The following is a 22865-nucleotide window of genomic DNA, read 5'->3' as shown; positions in this document are numbered from 1 at the left end:
TAAAAAAAAATTCATTTTTTTTTTTAAAACCCTTTTTATTTTAGTATTGGCAGACTTTCTGCCAGTACTTAAGATGGCGGGGACAATTGTGGGGTTGGGGAGGGAAGGGAGCTGTTTGGGAGGGATCAGGGGGTGGGATGTGTCAGATGGGAGGCTGATCTCTACACTAAAGCTAAAATTAACCCTGCAAGCTCACTACAAACTCCCTAATTAACCCTTTCACTGCTAGCCATAATACACGTGTGAGGCGCAACAGGATTTAGTGGCCTTCTAATTACCAGAAAGCAACGCCAAAGTCATATATGTCTGCTATTTCTGAACAAAGGGGATCCCAGACAAGCATTTACAACCATTTGTGCCATAATTGCACAAGCTGTTTGTAAATGATTTCAGTGAGAAACCTAAAATTGTGAAAAAATTTACGTTTTTTTTAATTTGATCGCATTGGCGGTGAAATGGTGGCATGAAATATACCAAAATGGGCCTAGATCAATACTTGGGGTTGTCTACTACACTACACTAAAGCTAAAATTAACCCTACAAGCTCCCTAAAAGCTCCCTAATTAACCCCTTAACTGCTGGGCATGATACACTTGTGGTGCGCAGTGGCATTTAGCGGCCTTCTAATTACCAAAAAGCAACGCCAAAGCCATATATGTCTGCTATTTCTGAACAAAGGGGATCCCAGAGAAGCATTTACAACCATTTATGCCATAATTGCACAAGTTGTTTGTAAATAATTTCAGTGAGAAACCTAAAGTTTGTGAAAATATTTGTGAAAAAGTGAACAATTTTTTGTATTTGATCGCATTTGGCGGTGAAATGGTGGTATGAAATATACCAAAATTGGCCTAGATCAATACTTTGGGATGTCTACTAAAAAAAAATATATACATGTCAATGGATATTCAGGGATTCCTGAAAGATATCAGTGTTCTAATGTAACTAGCGCTAATTTTGGAAAAAAATGGTTTGGAAATAGCAAAGTGCTATTTGTATTTATTGCCCTATAACTTGCAAAAAAAGCAAAGAATATGTATACATTGGGTATTTCTAAACTCAGGACAAAATTTAGAAACTATTTAGCATGGCTGTTTTTTGGTGGTTGTAGATGTGTAACAGATTTTGGGGGTCAAAGTTAGAAAAAGTGTGTTTTTTTCCATTTTTCCTCATATTTTATCATTTTTTTATAGTAAATTATAAGATATGATGAAAATAATGGTATCTTTAGAAAGTCCATTTAATGGCGAGAAAAACGGTATATAATATGTGTGGGTACAGTAAATGAGTAAGAAGAAAATTACAGCTAAACACAAACACCGCAAAAATGTAAAAATAGCCTTGGTCCCAAACGGACAGAAAATGGAAAAGTGCTCTGGTCACTAAGGGGTTAAATCCTTTACTGTGATGGTGTATGGTCTTTCCTACGGCGCTAACTTACAAGACTTAAGCTCCTATAACGAGAGGGTCTCTAGATACCCAAGAGGGAGTTAAACAGAATAGTTAAGTGTTTAGGAGCGCCTATTAAAAGGCTAAGTCTAAGGAGGGTATAAATAAATAAAAATATGTCGTTAAGTATACCAGCACAAGGAGCCCAAGTGTGTAAAGGGTATTTACAAGTTTAATATAGCTTTTAAATTAACAATTTATTAAGGCAATATCTTAGTGTCTATAATCGCAAACAGATTTACAAAAGCATAAAAGTATATGGATCCATATCACTTCATAAATAAACAAAAAAAAAAAAAAACAAAAAAAAAAAAAAAAAACATTCACTGGTGTACTGTATCTAATAAAATCAATTTTACAGTCTATGATAAAACTGGTTTGGATAAAGTCAAAAGGATGTACAAATGATACAGTAAAATACAGTAAAATACAATAGAATAAAATACAGTAAAATACAATAAAATACAAAAATAATGCAATAAAATTCAGAAATGATGTAAAAAAGCAGCCAATGGGGATAGGTCGTGTGGCCTAGGATAAAAACAAATATGTGAAAAAAGTCTTCCTGATTTGATTTAAGAAAAAATGTGATAATCTTTTAGAAAAATAAAGTGAAATGTTGTTTTTAGCCTGATGAAGGATGTGATAAAAATGTGTGAGTCCCCTCGTGAGAAGTCAAAAAGTGTCCAAAATTAAGTCAATAATCCACAAAAAAGTCACTTATAAAAAACAAAAATCCAAGATGTCAAAAAAATGATGAAATCCAAAAGAATTTAGTAGTGATAGTGTGATGTCCAATAAAAGTCAAAAAAATGCCACCTGTGTTTATGGATCAACCTGTGAATAGCTGAAAAAATGGAAATCCAACTGACCAATTTCTTGAAAATATTGGATATAAGAAACAATGAATATAAAAAAGAAGATATATAAAAAAAGAATTATAAAAAATGTTTATGAAAAATGTAAGACGATCCAATCCCTGTGAAAAAAGAAAAGTACAACATAGAGCAGTATCGTTTAAAATACGTTTGCACAAGTAGAAATAAAACTCACCATATATGCCAACGCGTTTCGGCCCACCAATAGGGCCTTTATCAAGACTGTATTTTACTGTATCATTTGTACATCCTTTTGACTTTATCCAAACCAGTTTTATCATAGACTGTAAAATTGATTTTATTAGATACAGTACACCAGTGAATGTTTTTTGTTTATTTATGAAGTGATATGGATCCATATACTTTTATGCTTTTGTAAATCTGTTTGCGATTATAGACACTAAGATATTGCCTTAATAAATTGTTAATTTAAAAGCTATATTAAACTTGTAAATACCCTTTACACACTTGGGCTCCTTGTGCTGGTATACTTAACGACATATTTTTATTTATTTATACCCTCCTTAGACTTAGCCTTTTAATAGGCGCTCCTAAACACTTAACTATTCTGTTAAATCCTTTACTGTCTGAAGTCTAAAGCCACTCACCGTTGTTTCATTGGTTTCACTGAAGGTCCATTTGTGAGAAGTGCTGAAGTCTATTCCAATCTTTAATTCTGATTCAGCAATAAAAGGAATTCCAGCTTTAAATGTGAGTTCTGCTTTAACTCCAAATGTGAATCCGTGCTCATGGGTAAATACGCTGGTATTTTTTATGGTCTTGGTAAACCTAACGGAATAAGATCTTTTGTTACTAGAGAGTAGAAATGAGCTACAATAATTAGCCTACAAATTCAGGTTCTAGACTTTGGTTATTGGTGTAGGTTCTAGGTTATTGGTGTATTAGGACAGGATAAATATTGTGCAGCACGTTAGTTGTGCTGGTTATGTACAGCCCAGTGCTGTGCTCCCCCATAAAGTTTATTCAGAACTATTTTTGCAGCTTTTCAATCAGCTTCAGGGCCTTTTCGGTGCAGACCTCTCATGAAAGCCTAAAACAAAATGTTAACCCCTTAAAGGGACAGTAAAATCAAACGGCTAGATTTAAAGTTTTGTCGGTAACGACCCGCGTATCTAACGCTGGCTTTTTTTCACCCGCACCTTTTAAATACCGCTGGTATTTAGAGTTCACAGAATGGCTGCGTTAGCTCCAAAAAGGGAGCGTACAGGCATATTTACCGCCACTGCAACTCTAAATACCAGTGGTGCTTACGGACGCGGCCAGCTTCAAAAACGTGCTCGTGCACGATTCCCCCATAGAAAACAATGGGGCAGTTTGAGCTGAAAAAAACCTAACACCTGCAAAAAAAGCAGAGTTAAGCTCCTAACGCAGCCCCATTGTTTCCTATGGGGAAACACTTCCTATGTCTGCTCCTAACACCCTAACATGAACCCCGAGTCTAAACACCCCTAACCTTACACTTATTAACCCCTAATCTGCTGCCCCCACTATCACTGACCCCTGCATATTATTATTAACCCCTAATCTGCCGCTCCGTACACCGCCGCAACCTACGTTATCCCTGTGAACCCCTAATCTGCTGCCCCTAACACCGCCGACCCCTATATTATATTTATTAACCCCTAATCTGCCGCCCCCAACGTCGCCTCCACCTACCTACAATTATTAACCTCTAATCTGCCGACCGGACCTCACCGCTACTATAATAAAGTTATTAACCCCTAATCTGCCTCACTCCCGCCTCAATAACCCTATAATAAATAGTATTAACCCCTAATCTGCCCTCCCTAACATCGCCGACACCTAACTTCAAGTATTAACCCCTAATCTGCCGACCGGACCTCACCGCTACTCTAATAAATTTATTAACCCCTAAAGCTAAGTCTAACCTTAACACTAACACCCCCCTAAATTAAATATAATTTAAATCTAACAAAATAAATTAACTCTTATTAAATAAATTATTCCTATTTAAAGCTAAATACTTACCTGTAAAATAAACCCTAATATAGCTACAATATAACGAATAATTATATTGTAGCTATTTTAGGATTAATATTTATTTTACAGGCAACTTTGTATTTATTTTAACCAGGTACAATAGCTATTAAATAGTTATTTACTATTTAATAGCTACCTAGTTAAAATAATTACAAAATTACCTGTAAAATAAATCCTAACCTAAGTTACAATTAAACCTAACACTACACTATCAATAAATAAATTAAATTAAATACCTACAAATAAATACAATTAAATAAACTAACTAAAGTACAAAAAATAAAAAAGAACTGTTACAAAAAATAAAAAAATATTTACAAACATTAGAAAATTATTACAACTATTTTAAACTAATTACACCTACTCTAAGCACCCTAATAAAATAACAAAGCCCCTCAAAATAAAAAAATGCCCTACCCTATTCTAAATTTAAAAAGTTCAAAGCTCTTTTACCTTACCAGCCCTTAAAAGGGCCTTTTGTGGGACATGCCCCAAAGAAAACAGCTCTTTTGCCTGTAAAAGAAAAATACAACCCCCCCCCCAACATTAAAACCCACCACCCACATACCCCTAATCTAACCCAAACCCCCCTTAAAAAAAACTAACACTACCCCCCTGAAGATCATCCTGCCTTGAGTCGTCTTCACTCAGCCGAGCCACCGATGGAACTGAAGAGGAGATCCGGAGCAGCAGAAGTGATCCTACAAGCGGCGCTGAAGAAGTCTTCCATCCGATGAAGTGATCCTCCAAGCGGCGCTGAATAAGTCTTCCATCCGGGCGATGTCATCTTCCAAGCGGGGTCTTCAATCTTCTTTCTTCCGGATCCATGTTCATCCCGCCGACGCGGAACATCCATCTTCACCAACGACTTCCCGACGAATGACGGTTCTTTTAAGGGACGTCATCCAAGATGGCGTCCCTCGAATTCCGATTGGCTGATAGGATTCTATCAGGCAATCGGAATTAAGGTAGGAAAATTCTGATTGGCTGATGGAATCAGCCAATCAGATTGAGCTCGCATTCTATTGGCTGTTCCGATCAGCCAATAGAATGCAAGCTCAATCTGATTGGCTGATTGGATCAGCCAATCGGATTGAACTTGAATCTGATTGGCTGATTCCATCAGCAAATAAGAATTTTCCTACCTTAATTCCGATTGCCTGATAGAATCCTATCAGCCAATCGGAATTCGAGGGATGCCATCTTGGATGACGTCATTTAAAGGAACCGTCATTCGGCGAGTAGGCGTCGGTAGAAGAGGATGGATACGCGTCGGCTGGAAGAAGATGGCTCCGGAAGAAAAGAAGATTGAAGATGCCGCTTGATAGAAGGCTTCAGCCCGATGATGGACTTCTTCAGCCGCCGCTTGGATCAAGACTTCAGCCGGAGGATGGACGTCACTCTTCAGCCCCCGTTTGGGCTTGGATCAAGACTTCGGACCCTCTTCTGGACCGATCGGTGAACCCGGTGAGGTGAAGACAAGGTAGGGAGATCTTCAGGGGCTTAGTGTTAGGTTCATTTAAGGGGGGTTTGGGTTAGATTAGGGGTATGTGGGTGGTGGGTTGTAATGTTGGTGGGGGGTATTGTATGGTTTTTTTTTACAGGCAAAAGAGCTGAATTCTTTGGGGCATGCCCTGCAAAGGGCCCTTTTAAGGGCTGGTAAGGTAAAAGAGCTTTTCTATTTTAATTTTAGAATAGGGTAGGGCATTTTTTTATTTTGGGGGGCTTTGTTATTTTATTAGGGGGCTTAGAGTAGGTGTAATTAGCTTAAAATTGTTGTAATATTTTTCAAATGTTTGTAAATATTTTTTTATTTTTTGTAATTTAGTTAGTTTATTTAATTGTATTTATTTGTAGGTATTATATTTAATTAATTTATTGATAGTGTAGTGTTAGGTTTAATTGTAGATAATTGTAGGTATTTTATTTAATTAATTTATTGATAGTGTAGTGTTAGGTTTAATTGTAATTTAGGTTAGGATTTATTTTACAGGTAATTTTGTAATTATTTTAACTAGGTAGCTATTAAATCGTTATTAACTACTTAATAGCTATTGTACCTGGTTAAAATAAATACAAAGTTGCCTGTAAAATAAATATAAATCCTAAAATAGCTACAATATAATTATAATTTATATTGTAGCTATATTAGGGTTTATTTTACAGGTAAGTATTTAGCTTTAAATAGGAATAATTTATTTAAAAAGAGTTAATTTATTTCGTTAGATTTAAATTATATTTAACTTAGGGGGGTGTTAGTGTTAAGGTTAGAATTAGCTTTAGGGGTTAAAAAATGTATTAGAGTAGCGGTGAGGTCCGGTCGGCAGATTAGGGGTTAATACTTGAAGTTAGGTGTCAGTGATGTTAGGGAGGGCAGATTAGGGGTTAATACTATTTATTACAGGCTTATTGAGGCGGGAGTCAGGCGGATTAGGGGTTAATACATTTATTATAGTGGCGGTGAGGTCCGGTCGGCAGATTAGGGGTTAATAATTGTAGGTAGGTGTTGGCGACGTTGGGGGCGGCAGATTAGGGGTTAATAAATATAATATAGGGGTCAGCGGAGCTAGGGGCAGCAGATTAGGGGTTCATATGGATAACGTAGGTGGCGGCGGTGTGCGGTCGGCAGATTAGGGGTTAAAAAAATTTAATAGAGTGGCGGCGATGTGGGGGGACCTCGGTTTAGGGGTACATAGGTAGTTTATGGGTGTTAGTGTACTTTAGAGCATAGTAGTTAAGAGCTTTATGAACTGGCGTTAGCCCAGAAAGCTCTTAACTCCTGGCTTTTTTCTGCGGCTGGAGTTTTGTCGTTAGATTTCTAACGCTCACTTCAGCCACGACTCTAAATACCGGCGTTAGAAAGATCCCATTGAAAAGATAGGATACGCAATTGACGTAAGGGGATCTGCGGTATGGAAAAGTCGCGGCTGGAAAGTGAGCGTTAGACCCTTTCCTGACTGACTCTAAATACCAGCGGTAGCCCAAAACCAGCATTAGGAGCCTCTAACGTTGGGTTTGACGGCTAACGCCAAACTCTAAATCTAGGCGAAAATTAATTATCATTGGTTGTTTTTTTCACAGTAACTATATTTTATTATATCATTTTTTTTTAAATTTCACAGAGGAGAATTTGTGAATTTATTCAAATATATTTCTAATTGATCAATTTTTCTTTTAACTAGTATTTTTTTTTTTTCTTTTGTTATGTTTTTCTTTTGTTGTTTAACCAATGTTTGCATCATACCAAGGGAGCATTCATCTAATCAATTTCCCCAATCCAGGATGAATTCTATATCATTATACCCATATTAACACATAAATATATAAGTATATCAGCCTATACATATATAATTACTGGAAGCACACAGTTCCCATACACTGCAATGTAATGGCACTTTTCTAACACCCCACTTCCACTAATCTTTAAAGCCCCAAAATTGCCTAGTACATTTGTTTATTTTATTTTGAGGTCATTTGGGTCACTTTTAGAAAATTAACCAGAGAGCAGATATCTGTTTAATTTTCTGAGCACTAATTGCTACCGCGAGCTCACATTAGCAATAGCCAGCCACTTGTAATAGCGATAATTTAGCGATCCACTTGTAATCTGGCCCTAAGTGGGGCTGACAGGGGAGGTTAGACACAGTAAGTGGGGCTGACAGGGGAGGTTAGACACAGTAAGTGGGGCTGACAGGGGAGGTTAGACACAGTAAGTGGGGCTGACAGGGGAGGTTAGACACAGTAAGTGGGGCTGACAGGGGAGGTTAGACACAGTAAGTGGGGCTGACAGGGGAGGTTAGACACAGTAAGTGAGGCTGACAGGGGAGGTTAGACACAGTAAGTGAGGCTGACAGGGGAGGTTAGACACAGTAAGTGAGGCTGACAGGGGGAGGTTAGACACAGTAAGTGAGGCTGACAGGGGAGGTTAGACACAGTAAGTGGGGCTGACAGGGGAGGTTAGACACAGTAAGTGAGGCTGACAGGGGGAGGTTAGACACAGTAAGTGAGGCTGACAGGGGGAGGTTAGACACAGTAAGTGAGGCTGACAGGGGAGGTTAGACACAGTAAGTGGGGCTGACAGGGGAGGTTAGACACAGTAAGTGAGACTGACAGGGGAGGTTAGACACAGTAAGTGAGACTGACAGGGGAGGTTAGACACAGTAAGTGAGGCTGACGGGGAGGTTAGACACAGTACGTAGGGCTGACAGGGGAGGTTAGACACAGTAAGTGAGGCTGACACGGGAGGTTAGACACAGTAAGTGAGGCTGACACGGGAGGTTAGACACAATAAGTGAGGCTGACAGGGAAGGTTAGACACAGTAAGTGGGGCTGACAGGGGAGGTTAGACACAGTAAGTGAGACTGACAGGGGAGGTTAGACACAGTAAGTGAGGCTGACAGGGGAGGTTAGACACAGTAAGTGAGGCTGACAGGGGAGGTTAGACACAGTAAGTGAGGCTGACAGGGGAGGTTAGACACAGTAAGTGAGGCTGACAGGGGGAGGTTAGACACAGTAAGTGAGACTGACAGGGGAGGTTAGACACAGTAAGTGAGGCTGACAGGGGAGGTTAGACACAGTAAGTGAGGCTGACAGGGGAGGTTAGACACAGTAAGTGAGACTGAGGGGGGAGGTTAGACACAGTAAGTGAGGCTGACAGGGGAGGTTAGACACAGTAAGTGAGACTGACAGGGGAGGTTAGACACAGTAAGTGAGGCTGACAGGGGAGGTTAGACACAGTAAGTGAGGCTGACAGGGGAAGTTAGACACAGTAAGTGAGACTGACAGGGGAGGTTAGACACAGTAAGTGAGGCTGACAGGGGAGGTTAGACACAGTAAGTGAGACTGACAGGGGAGGTTAGACACAGTAAGTGAGACTGAAAGGGGAGGTTAGACACAGTAAGTGAGACTGACAGGGGAGGTTAGACACAGTAAGTGAGACTGACAGGGGAGGTTAGACACAGTAAGTGAGACTGACAGGGGAGGTTAGACACAGTAAGTGAGGCTGACAGGGGAAGTTAGACACAGTAAGTGAGACTGACAGGGGAGGTTAGACACAGTAAGTGAGACTGACAGGTGAGGTTAGACACAGTAAGTGAGGCTGACAGGGGAGGTTAGACACAGTAAGTGAGGCTGACAGGGGAGGTTAGACACAGTAAGTGAGGCTGACAGGGGAGGTTAGACACAGTAAGTGAGGCTGACAGGGGAGGATAGACACAGTAAGTGAGACTGACAGGGGAGGTTAGACACAGTAAGTGAGGCTGACAGGTGAGGTTAGACACAGTAAGTGAGGCTGACAGGGGAGGTTAGACACAGTAAGTGAGGCTGACAGGGGAGGTTAGACACAGTAAGTGGGACTGACAGGGGAGGTTAGACACAGTAAGTGGGACTGACAGGGGAGGTTAGACACAATAAGTGAGGCTGACAGGTGAGGTTAGACACAGTAAGTGAGGCTGACAGGTGAGGTTAGACACAGTAAGTGAGGCTGACAGGGGAGGTTAGACACAGTAAGTGAGGCTGACAGGGGAGGTTAGACACAGTAAGTGGGACTGACAGGGGAGGTTAGACACAGTAAGTGGGACTGACAGGGGAGGTTAGACACAATAAGTGAGGCTGACAGGGGAGGTTAGGCACAGTAAGTGAGACTGACAGGGGAGGTTAGACACAGTAAGTGGGGCTGACAGGGGAGGTTAGACACAGTAAGTGAGACTGACAGGGGAGGTTAGACACAGTAAGTGAGGCTGACAGGGGAGGTTAGACACAGTAAGTGGGGCTGACAGGGGAGGTTAGACACAGTAAGTGAGGCTGACAGAGGAGGTTAGATACAGTAAGTGAGGCTGACAGGGGAGGTTAGACACAGTAAGTGAGGCTGACAGGGGAGGTTAGACACAGTAAGTGTGGCTGACAGGGGAGGTTAGACACAGTAAGTGAGGCTGACAGAGGAGGTTAGATACAGTAAGTGAGGCTGACAGGGGAGGTTAGACACAGTAAGTGAGGCTGACAGGGGAGGTTAGACACAGTAAGTGTGGCTGACAGGGGAGGTTAGACGCAGTAAGTGAGACTGACGGGGAGGTTAGACACAGTAAGTGAGGCTGACAGGGGAGGTTAGACACAGTAAGTGGGGCTGACAGGGGAGGTAGGACACAGTAAGTGAGGCTGAAAGGGGAGGTTAGACACAGTAAGTGGGGCTGACAGGGGAGGTTAGACACAGTAAGTGGGGCTGACAGGGGAGGTTAGACACAGTAAGTGGGGCTGACAGGGGAGGTTAGACACAGTAAGTGGGGCTGACAGGGGAGGTTAGACACAGTAAGTGAGGCTGACAGGGGAGGTTAGACACAGTAAGTGGGGATGACAGGGGAGGTTAGACACAGTAAGTGGGGCTGACAGGGGAGGTTAGACACAGTAAGTGAGGCTGACAGGGAAGGTTAGACACAGTAAATGGGGCTGACAGGGGAGGTTAGACACAGTAAGTGAGGCTGACAGGGAAGGTTAGACACAGTAAGTGAGGCTGACAGGGGAGGTTAGGCACAGTAAGTGGGGCTGACAGGTGAGGTTAGACACAGTAAGTGAGACTGACAGGGGAGGTTAGACACAGTAAGTGAGACTGACAGGGGAGGTTAGACACAGTAAGTGGGGCTGACAGGGGGAGGTTAGACACAGTAAGTGGGGCTGAGGAGGGGAGGTTAGACACAGTAAATGGGGCTGAGGGGGGAGGTTAGACACAGTAAGTGGGGCTGACAGGGGGAGGTTAGACACAGTAAGTGGGGCTGAGGAGGGGAGGTTAGACACAGTAAATGGGGCTGAGGGGGGGGAGGTTAGACACAGTAAGTGGGGCTGACAGGGGAGGTTAGACACAGTAAGTGGGGCTGACAGGGGAGGTTAGACACAGTAAGTGAGGCTGACAGGGGAGGTTAGACACAGTAAGTGAGACTGACAGGGGAGGTTAGACACAGTAAGTGAGACTGACAGGGGAGGTTAGACACAGTAAGTGAGGCTGACAGGGGAGGTTAGACACAGTAAGTGAGACTGACAGGGGAGGTTAGACACAGTAAGTGAGACTGACAGGGGAGGTTAGACACAGTAAGTGAGACTGACAGGGGAGGTTAGACACAGTAAGTGAGACTGACAGGGGAGGTTAGACACAGTAAGTGGGGCTAACAGGGGAGGTTAGACACAGTAAGTGGGGCTAACAGGGGAGGTTAGACACAGTAAGTGGGGCTGACAAGGGAGGTTAGACACAGTAAGTGGGGCTGACAAGGGAGGTTAGACACAGTAAGTGAGGCTGACAGGGGAGGTTAGACACAGTAAGTGAGGCTGACATGGGAGGTTAGACACAGTAAGTGGGGCTGACAGGGGAGGTTAGACGCATTAAGTGGGGCTGAGGGGGGAGGTTTGACACAGTAAGTGGGGCTGACAAGGGAGGTTAGACACAGTAAGTGGGGCTGACAGGGGAGGTTACACACAGTTAAGCCCGGATTACGAGCGCTATTTAGTGTCAGGTTATGCTTGTTTTACGAGTTGAAAGTAAAAAGTTATCGCTCTCGCGTTAACCCGACACGCACGCAATAACCCATTCCCCTATCGAAGTCAATGGAGCGAAAAAGTGGGGAAAAAACAACACCCTACTTGCTCGCAAACCCAATCACATATTCTCATGTGCGCTAACCCAACATGAAAATATGAATATTTCACATTCCAATGTTCTGCACATACAAGAATTTTTTTTATTTATTCATAAATAAATGTTTCTAGATATATCTAATGTTTTTGGGACAATATCTATCTATATATCTATATCTATATCTATATCTATATATATACAGATATATATAGGATAATCTATAAATACATAGAACATATTCTGCTATATGCAGAACACTGGAATGTGAAATATTTACAGTAAATACCCAGTATGACACTTAAATATGAATATTGCATAAATATGCTTTTACATGTTTTCATCTACTTTACTGCGAAGGGCTCTAATGCTTTTATAATTATGTCTATATATGTGTACATATGTATTTATGTGTTTACATGTGTATATATATGTCTGTAAATACATATGTATATATATATATATATACACACACAAACTGTATAAAGACACATACATATCCATATTTAGATATATATCTCTATGTTAAAGCCCTCTGCAGCCTTTTCTTTCCTAAGATATGGTGAGTCCACGGCTTGAGTAATTACTGTTTATAATATCACTCCTGGCCAGCAGAAGGAGGCACAGAGCACCACAGGTAAACTGTTAAGCATCACTCCCTTACCCACAACCCCCAGTCATTCTCTTTGCCTTCGGTGCATGGAGGAGGTGAAGTTTAGGGCATCTTATTGGTTCTACGTCTTGTCTGATTCTCTTCAAGTAGAGACTTCATTGGATGAAATTCAAGATAGGATTAAATCTCTAGGGCCTAGATTTAGAGTTGGCCGGTAGCCGTGAAAACCAGCGTTAGAGGCTCCTAACGCTGATTTTGGGCTACCGCTGGTATATAGAGTCAGTCATTAAAGGGTCTAACGCTCACTTTCCAGCCGCGACTTTTCCATACCGCAGATCCCCTTACGTCAATTGCGTATCCTATCTTTTCAATGGGATCTTTCTAACGCCGGTATTTAGAGTCGTGGATGAAGTTATTTTTAGAACTCTAGCGACAAAACTCCAGCCGCAGAAAAAAGTCAGTAGTTAAGAGCTTTCTGGGCTAACGCCGGTTCATAAAGCTCTTAACAACTGTGCTCTAAAGTACACTAACACCCATAAACTACCTATGTACCCCTAAACCGAGGTCCCCTTACATCGCCGCCACTCTATTTACATTTTTTAACCCCTAATCTGCCGCTCTGTACACCGCCGCCAACTACGTTATCCCTATGTACCCCTAATCTGCTGCCCTTAACACCGCCGACCCCTATATTATATTTATTAACCCCTAATCTGCCCCCCACAACGTCACCTCCACCTGCCTACACTTATTAACCCCTAATCTGCCGAGCGGACCGCACCGCTACTATAATAAAGTTATTAACCCCTAATCCGCCTCACTCCCGCCTCAATAACCCTATAAGAAATAGTATTAACCCCTAATCTGCCGTCCCTAACATCACGACACCTAACTTCAAGTATTAACCCCTAATCTGCCGATTAAAGCTAAATACTTACCTGTAAAATAAACCCTAATATAGCCACAATATAAATTATAATTATATTGTAGCTATTTTATGATTAATATTTATTTTACAGGCAAGTTTGTATTTATTTTAACCAGGTACAATAGCTATTAAACAGTTAATAACTATTTAATAGCTACCTAGTTAAAATAATTACAAAATTACCTGTAAAATAAATCCTAACCTAAGTTACAATTAAACCTAACACTACACTGGGCATTCCAAGATGGCAGCAACAGGCTGAAGCTCTGTGGAGACTACGTTTAAATTATCATCTTACTGCCGCAATTCTTGGCCATCCACACCTCCCTTGGCAGAACTCGTGCCTGGGAACCATAGTGGATTGAGACTATAGCATCTTCTCAACCCCGGAAGGCATTTATCCAAGAAGGATTTTCCCAGTCACGCTAGGGGAACCTATTTGCCGCCACCGCTATATACTCATCGCCTGTTGAAGCAAATATGCTTGCTAACGCAGACATTATTAAAGAGCTAAGGGCAGTGTTTACCCCGCTGCTGGATGGTCTGCTGGACACCTGCTTGGCGCTCTGCGAAGAAGTACAGAAGGCAGCAGTAGTGACCCGGCATAGACCGGACGAATGTGAGACTGGTAAGGGACGCACCTTGACTGATCACCCGACATGCTGTATCTCAGCACAACAGGCTAAATACCCAGGGGGATCTGTATCAGCCTATCGTTACTATTGTACAGACACCTATTTATCTTACTCAATGGGAATCAGAGCTCCAGAGGACGACATGTGTGCAATGTACAGCACTACTGTGGGGGACTCTCCCTGGAAATCATGGCGGACATCTGCTTTGGAATCACCTACGTCATTCTGCTATCTGCGGGTGAGCCAAGAATGCAAGCCATCTGATCTGGCTGAGTCGACAGTGAATAGAAATTCAGAATCTGGCGACACTGAAACCTCACACATATTACCTATAAAGATCGGTAGTGTTCATATCTTGCTGCCCCTTGAGGAGAATGAACCATGGCCTAGCTGGTGTAACGTATGGCGACTCATCCCTATAGCAGTTATATTACGTGGATTATCACTTCCAGCAGGTATTGGGTGAACACTTGTCCTGGCAGTCTATATTTGATAGGGACTGATAACTTAATGACATTTCGTCTTGAATCCAGTCATAACACAATAAACGTATGGTGACTGACTAAACTGTGTGTGAAACTTCACATGGAGACTCAGGCATTATGGAGCTCGCTTATCTATAGGCTACATTTTAATCCACACATTTGCACTATGGACTGCTGTTCACCCTTTGGTCTAAATTACACGCTTTTAGTCTTTTATGGTATTGGCCGAATTTTTATTTTGTTTTGATTTATGCAGTTTGTCCTATTTAGTAGCAGCTTAGTGGAACTTGAGCATTTTGCCAAAGCTGCTTATTCTGTTCTATAGCATTGCAATACATATCTCACTGTATATACACGGACACCTACTTGTGACATGTGGAGTCCTTTACTTACAAACTGTGTTCTTGGGGGTTGGGGGATGGGGGCAGACACCTGTTCTATATATACTCTTCTATATTTTGCACTCATTTGCTGACTCCATTAATGTGTCTGCGGACAGATGTTAACGCTCCCAAATTTATATCTTGCTTGAGGATGTATGGACACTAGCTAGACAAAGTGAATAACGACCAATTTAGCCTGCCCATGCTTCACTAGCTTATATGTCTATAAGACAACTAAACTCATGATTAGATATGTGAGAATTTAAGCACCGGCAAATTAATTCCTGCATCTGAAATATAGGTTAGTGACAGTAAGACTGCCAATATATCTGCACATTTGTCTCATCTGGGTTGTTGGGGTTGGTTTATAGGTTTAGTGTAGCGAGTTTTATTTTATATTATATTAATTTATTTTATTGTTTTATTCTGTGTGGCTGGATGTGGTGTATGTTCTCTGTTCTTGTGGATAGGGGCAGCCAGCCAGTTGTTCTATACATATACCCTATTACATTCTGCACTACTGTGTCAATAAATGTTCATATCCGGTGGTGGAACCATATCGGGCCTGACCAGCTGACTCTAACATATCCACAACCTCTCATAGAAGATCTCTGCCAACTTGTTAACTTATCGAACATTAACCCTCCTATTGACAATGACGGGTAATTGCTGCTTTGTCGTTGACTCCTCCAGGGAATCTTAGGACAGATGATCACATTTCTAAATGTATATCCTCTCTGAGGGAATATAACTCTTAACTTGACAAAGCCCATGCTTAAATAGTTGGTATGCCTACAAGACACTGAAACCTATGATTTGATATGAGAGAGTCAATCTTATTAAAAATTCCCGGGGAATACGGCCCCCTTTATGGTCATCTTTATATAGGATCTTTGGTAATTTCCCCGTTAATTAATTACTTTGAGCTTACCCTAGAGCTTCACCATATATTAACACATAGATCCTGTCGTATAACCTGAACACTGGCAAATCATTTCATTTCATACATGTGTGACACAAATTACTGACATTACGACTGACAATATATCTACACAACTGACTGATCTGTATGGTGTGGTTTTGTTTATATGTTTAGTTTACGGAATTTTATTGTTTTGTTCTGTGTTGTGTGGTTGGTTATGGTGTGTGTTATTGTATTAAAAATAAAAACAAGGAAGCGCAGTAATAATTAACTAAACTTGACATACCCCTTGACATACCCCCCATTGCATGGATTAGTCCAGGTTATAATAGTACTCTGTATACACGCTTGCAGTTCACATGTGTTATACTTTAGGAAAGTTTATGGTACTACTATGTATTTTCTAAAGGCCAATATGTTACTTTAGATGTTGTATCGTTATCTCACATGCTATGTTCATTCCATAATATGAAATCTCCTGTTGCTGTAACCTGGCATGTCAGTATATGCACTTAATTAATTGTACCTGTGTGTTTTCCTCAATAAAAAGAATTAAAAAAAAAAAAAAAAAAAAAACTAACACTACACTATCAATAAATTAATTAAATAAAATACCAACAATTATCTACAATTAAACCTAACACTACACTATCAATAAATTAATTAAATACAATACCTACAAATAACTACAATGAAATAAACTAACTAAAGTACAAAAAATAAAAAAGAACTAAGTTAAAAAAAATAAAAAAATATTTACAAACATTAGAAAAATATTACAACAATTTTAAACTAATTACACCTACTCTAAGCCCCCTAATAAAATAACAAAGACCCCCAAAATAAAAAAATGCCCTACCCTATTCTAAAATAAAAAAGTACAAAGCTCTTTTACCTTACCAGCCCTGAAAGGGGCCCTTTGCGGGGCATGCCCCAAAGAATTCAGCTCTTTTGCCTGTAAAAAAAACATACAATACCCCCCCCCCCAACATTACAACCCACCGCCCACATACCCCTAATCTAACCCAAACCCCCCTTAAATAAACCTAACACTAAGCCCCTGAAGATCTCCCTACCTTGTCTTCACCACACCGGGTCCTGATCTGTCCAGAAGAACCTCTGAAATCTTTATCCAAGCCCAAGCGGGGAGCTGAAGTGTGACGTCCATCCTCCGGCTTCAGTTTGGATCCAAGCGGCGGCTGAAGAAATCCATCATCGGGCTGAAGTCTTGATCCAAGCGGGCGCTGAAGAAGTCCATCATCGGGATGAAGTCTTCTATGAAGCGGCATCTTCAATCTTCTTTCTTCGGGAGCGGAGCGGAGCCATCTTCTTCCCAGCCGACGCGGATCCATCCTCCTCGACCGACGCCTACTCGCCGAATGACGGTTCCTTTAAATGACGTCATCCAAGATGGTGTCCCTCGAATTCCGATTGGCTGATAGGATTCTATCAGCCAATCGGAATTAAGGTAGGACAATTCTGATTGGCTGATGGAATCAGCCAATCAGATTCAAGTTCAATCCGATTGGCTGATCCGATCAGCCAATCAGATTGAGCTCGCATTCTATTGGCTGTTCCGATCAGGGGTATGTGGGTGGTGGGTTGTAATGTTGGGGGGGGGGGTATTGTATGTTTTTTTTTTTTTACAGGCAAAAGAGCTGAATTCTTTGGGGCATGCCCCGCAAAGGGCCCTTTTCAGGGCTGGTAAGGTAAAAGAGCTTTGAACTTTTGTAATTTAGAATAGGATAGGGCATTTTTTTATTTTGGGGGGCTTTGTTATTTTATTAGGGGGCTTAGAGTAGGTGTAATTAGTTTAAAATTGTAATATTTTTCAAATGTTTGTAAATATTTTTTTATTTTTTGTAACTTAGTTCTTTTTTATTTTTTGTACTTTAGTTAGTTTATTTAATTGTATTTATTTGTAGGTATTTAATTTAATTTATTTATTGATAGTGTAGTGTTAGGTTTAATTGTAGATAATTGTAGGTATTTTATTTAATTTATTTATTGATAGTGTAGTGTTAGGTTTAATTGTAACTTAGGTTAGGATTTATTTTACAGGTAATTTTGTAATTATTTTAACTAGGTAACTATTAAATAGTTATTAACTATTTAATAGCTATTGTACCTGGTTAAAATAAATACAAAGTTGCCTGTAAAATAAATATTAATCCTAAAATAGCTACAATATAATTATAATTTATATTGTAGCTATATTAGGATTTATTTTACAGGTAAGTATTTAGCTTTAAATAGGAATAATTTATATAATAAGAGTTAATTTATTTCGTTAGATTTAAATTATATTTAACTTAGGGGGGTGTTAGTGTTAGGGTTAGACTTAGCTTTAGGGGTTAATCCATTTATTAGAGTAGCGGTGAGCTCCGATCAGCAGATTAGGGGTTAATACTTGAAGTTAGGTGTCGGCGATGTTAGGGAGGGCAGATTAGGGGTTAATACTATTTATTATAGGGTTATTGAGGCGGGAGTGAGGCGGATTAGGGGTTAATAACTTTATTATAGTAGCGGTCCGGTCGGCAGATTAGGGGTTAATAAGTGTAGGCAGGTGGAGGTGATGTTGTGGGGGGCAGATTAGGGGTTAATAAATATAATATAGGGGTCGGCGGTGTTAGGGGCAGCAGATTAGGGGTACATAGGGATAATTTAGTTGCAGCGGTTTACGGAGCGGCAGATTAGGGGTTAATAATAATATGCAGGGGTCAGCGATAGCGGGGTCGGCAGATTAGGGGTTAATAAGTGTAAGGTTAGGGGTGTTTAGACTCGGGGTACATGTTAGAGTGTTAGGTGCAGACATAGGAAGCGTTTCCCCATAGGATACAATGGGCTGCGTTAGGAGCTTAACGCTGCTTTTTTGCAGGTGTTAGGTTTTTTTTCAGCTCAAACAGCCCCATTGTTTCCTATGGGGGAATCGTGCACGAGCACGTTTTTGAAGCTGGCCGCGTCCATAAGCACCGCTGGTATCTAGAGTTGCAGTGGCGTTAAATTATGCTCTACGTTCCCTTTTTGGAGCCTAACGCACTGAAAACCCTGCCATTCTGTGATCTCTAAATACCAGCGGTTTTTAAAAGGTGCGGGGGGAAAAAAAGCGTGCGTTAGCTACGCGGGTCGTTACCGACAAAACTCTAAATCTAGGCCTTAAATTGGCCAATTCCTTTATTGCAGATGCCATTTTACAGGTTGTTAGACTAGGAGCTAAAACTTCTAGTTTCCAAGGGGGGGGGGGCAATGCCCACCCAAATGGAATGCTGTGCCCCCTCAAAAAATACCTTCCAGTGGTAGCTCTTCATGGGCCATACACTCCCATTAGAGGCTGCTCTCCAAGCAGCTGCTCTATGTGGCAGCTAAACTCAGCCAATCAGCTGTGCCGGAGTCATGTGGGGACTGTCTCTCTTGTCTGGGGAGGCGTGGAGTCGGACTGGCGGTAAGTGAGAATCAGAGAGAGCCGAGTCACGTGTATGACAGTGACTGGGAGAGAGTGTACCGGTGGTGTTGCTGCAGCAGTTGTTCGAGAGCCGAGCTGGAGCCGGAGGATCGAGGAAGTTTGCCATTGAAAGTGAGACCAGTGGTGACTCAACAGTTATAGTGTAAGTCAAATCATTTCACTTTTTTTCCTCCTTGTGAGCCGTCCACCACTGAGAGTACGTCAGTTGCACCTGTGCCAAACGTTTTGCTATAACGCCTGTGGCCCTGCATATAAAGAGGTGTTATGTCATTATTACTGGACCTGGTTGGTGATGTAGTGCTAGCTGCTGCTTCAATGTTGCAGGTATTTCTTTCATGTAATTAGCAAGAGTCCATGAGCTAGTGACGTATGGGATATACATTCCTACCAGGAGGGGCAAAGTTTCCCAAACCTTAAAATGCCTATAAATACACCCCTCACCACACCCACAATTCAGTTTTACAAACTTTGCCTCCGATGGAGGTGGTGAAGTAAGTTTGTGCTAGATTCTACGTTGATATGCGCTCCGCAGCAAGTTGGAGCCCGGTTTTCCTCTCAGCGTGCAGTGAATGTCAGAGGGATGTGAGGAGAGTATTGCCTATTTGAATGCAGTGATCTCCTTCTAAGGGGTCTATTTCATAGGTTCTCTGTTATCGGTCGTAGAGATTCATCTCTTACCTCCCTTTTCAGATCGACGATATACTCTTATATATACCATTACCTCTACTGATTCTCGTTTCAGTACTGGTTTGGCTATCTGCTATATGTAGATGAGTGTCCTGGGGTAAGTAAGTCTTATTTTCTATGACACTCCTAGCTATGGTTGGGCACTTTGTTTATAAAGTTCTAAATATATGTATTCAAACATTTATTTGCCTTGACTCAGAATGTTCAACTTTCCTTATTTTTCAGACAGTCAGTTTCATATTTGGGATAATGCATTTTAATTTAACATTTTTTACCTTAAAATTTGACTTTTTCCCTGTGGGCTGTTAGGCTCGCGGGGGCTGAAAATGCTTCATTTTATTGCGTCATTCTTGGCGCGGACTTTTTTGGCGCAAAAATTCTATTTCCGTTTCCGGCGTCATACGTGTCGCCGGAAGTTGCGTCATTCTTTGACGTTATTTTGCGCCAAAAATGTCGGCGTTCCGGATGTGGCGTCATTTTTGGCGCCAAAAAGCATTTAGGCGCCAAATAATGTGGGCGTCTTATTTGGCGCGAAAAAATATGGGCGTCACTTTTGTCTCCACATTATTTAAGTCTCATTTTTTATTGCTTCTGGTTGCTAGAAGCTTGTTCTTTGGCATTTTTTCCCATTCCTGAAACTGTCATTTAAGGAATTTGATCAATTTTGCTTTATATGTTGTTTTTTTCTTTTACATATTGCAAGATGTTCCACGTTGCAACTGAGTCAGAAGTTACTTCAGGAAAGTCACTGCACAGTGCTGGAGCTACCAAGCTAAGTGTATCTGCTATAAACTTTTGGTATCTGTTTCTCCAGCTGTTATTTGTATTGCATGTCATGTCAAACTTATTAATGCAGATAAAATTTCCTTTAGTACTGTTACATTACCTGTTGCTGTTCCGTCAACATCTAATTTTCAGAGTGTTCCTGATAACATAAGAGATTTTATTTTTTAAATCCATTAAGAAGGCTATGTCTGTTATTTCTCCTTCTAGTATACATAAAAGTCTTTTAAAACTTCTCTTTTTTCAGATGAATTTTTAAATGAACATCATCATTCTGATACTGATAATGGTTCTTCTGGTTCAGAGGTTTCTGTCTCAGAGGTTGATGCTGATAAATCTTTGTATTTGTTCAAGATGGAATTTATTCGTTCTTTACTTAAAGAAGTGTTATTTGCATTAGAAATAGAGGATTCTGGTCCTCTTGATTCTAAATGTAAACGTTTAAATAAGGTTTTTAAATCTCCTGTAGTTATTCCAGAAGTGTTTTATCTCCCTGATGCTATTTCTGAAGTAATTTCCAGGGAATGGAATAATTTGGGTAATTTATTTACTCCTTCTAGACGTTTAAGCAAATTATATCCTGTGCCATCTGACAGATTAGAGTTTTTTGAGACAAAAATCCCTAAGGTTATGGGGCTATCTCTACTCCTGCTAATGTACTACTATTCCTACGGCAGATAGTACTTCATTTAAGGATCCTTTAGATAGGAAAATTGAATCCTTTCTAAGAAAAGCTTACTTATGTTCAGGTAATCTTCTTAGACCTGCTATATTTTTAGCGGATGTTGCTGCAGCTTCAACTTTTTGATTAGAAGCTTTAGAGCAACAAGTAACAGATCATAATTTTATAGCATTATTATTATTCTATAACATGCTAATAATTTTATTGGTGATACCATCTTTTGATATCATTAGAGTTGATGTCAGGTATATGTCTCTAGCTATTTTAGCTAGAGAAGCTTTATGGATTAAACTTGGAATGCTGACATGTCTTCTAAGTCATCTTTGCTTTCCCTTTCTTTCCAGGGTAAATAATCATTTTAGTTCCTTTCCTTACAAAGAACAAAAGCCTGTTCCTTCATCCTCAGGAGCGGTATCAGTTTGGAAACTATTTCCAGTTTGGAATATATCCAAGCCTTATAGAAACCTATAGCCAGCTCCTAAGTACCTATGAAGGTGCGGCCCTTATTCCAGCTCAGCTGGTATGGGGCAGATTACGTTTTCTTCAAAGAAATTTGGATCAATTCCGTTCTTAATCTCTGGTTTCAGAAACATTGTTTCAGAAAGGTACAGAATTGGCTTCAAGTTAAGGCCTCCTGCTAAGAGATTCTTTTCTTTCCCGTGTCCCAGTTAACACAGCAAAGGCTCAGCATTTCTGTAATGTGTTTCAGATCTAGAGTTGGCTGGAGTATTTATGCCAGTTCCAGTTCTGGAACAGGGGCTGGGGTTTTATTTTATCTCTTCATTTGTACCAAAGAAGGTCAATTCCTTCAGACCAGTTCCGGATCTGTCATTATTGAATCGTTATGTTAGGATACCAACATTCAAGATGGTTACTGTAGGACTATCCTGCCTTTTGTTTAGCAAGGGCATTATATGTCTACAATAGATTTACAGGATGTGTATCTGCATATTCCGATTCATCCAGATCACTTTTAGTGTCTGAGATTCTCTTTTTAGACAAGCATTACCAGTTTGGTGGCTCTACCGTTTGGTCTAGCCTCAGTTCCAAGAATTTTTTTCAAAGGTTCTCGGTGCCCCTTTTTTCTGTAATCAGAGAATAGGGTTTTGGTATTTCCTTATTTGGACGATATCTTGGTACTTGCTCAGTCTTCTCATTTTCGAAGAATCTCATACGAATCGACTTGTGTTGTTTCTTCAATTTCATGGTTGGAGGATCAATTTACCATTCAGTTCATTGATTCCTCAGACAAGGGTAACCTTTTTAGGTTTTTGTACATAAATTCAGTGTCTATGACTCTGTCCTTGTCAGACAAGAGAA

General features: G+C 40.6%; 1 protein-coding gene across 1 annotated transcript in view; it reads right to left on the bottom strand.

Moving 5' to 3' along the window:
* Window positions 1–22865, bottom strand: part of LOC128665794 (tachylectin-2-like) — a 109875-nt gene that overhangs the window by 29715 nt on the left and 57295 nt on the right. The window contains exon 3 of the mRNA XM_053719996.1: window positions 2936–3116. Coding sequence (XP_053575971.1) covers window positions 2936–3116 — 181 coding nt within the window. The remainder of the gene's footprint in view (window positions 1–2935; window positions 3117–22865) is intronic.

This window comes from Bombina bombina, chromosome 7, assembly GCF_027579735.1.
Source record: "Bombina bombina isolate aBomBom1 chromosome 7, aBomBom1.pri, whole genome shotgun sequence".
Lineage (NCBI taxonomy): Eukaryota > Metazoa > Chordata > Amphibia > Anura > Bombinatoridae > Bombina > Bombina bombina.
This window is presented reverse-complemented; position numbering and strand designations above follow the sequence as displayed.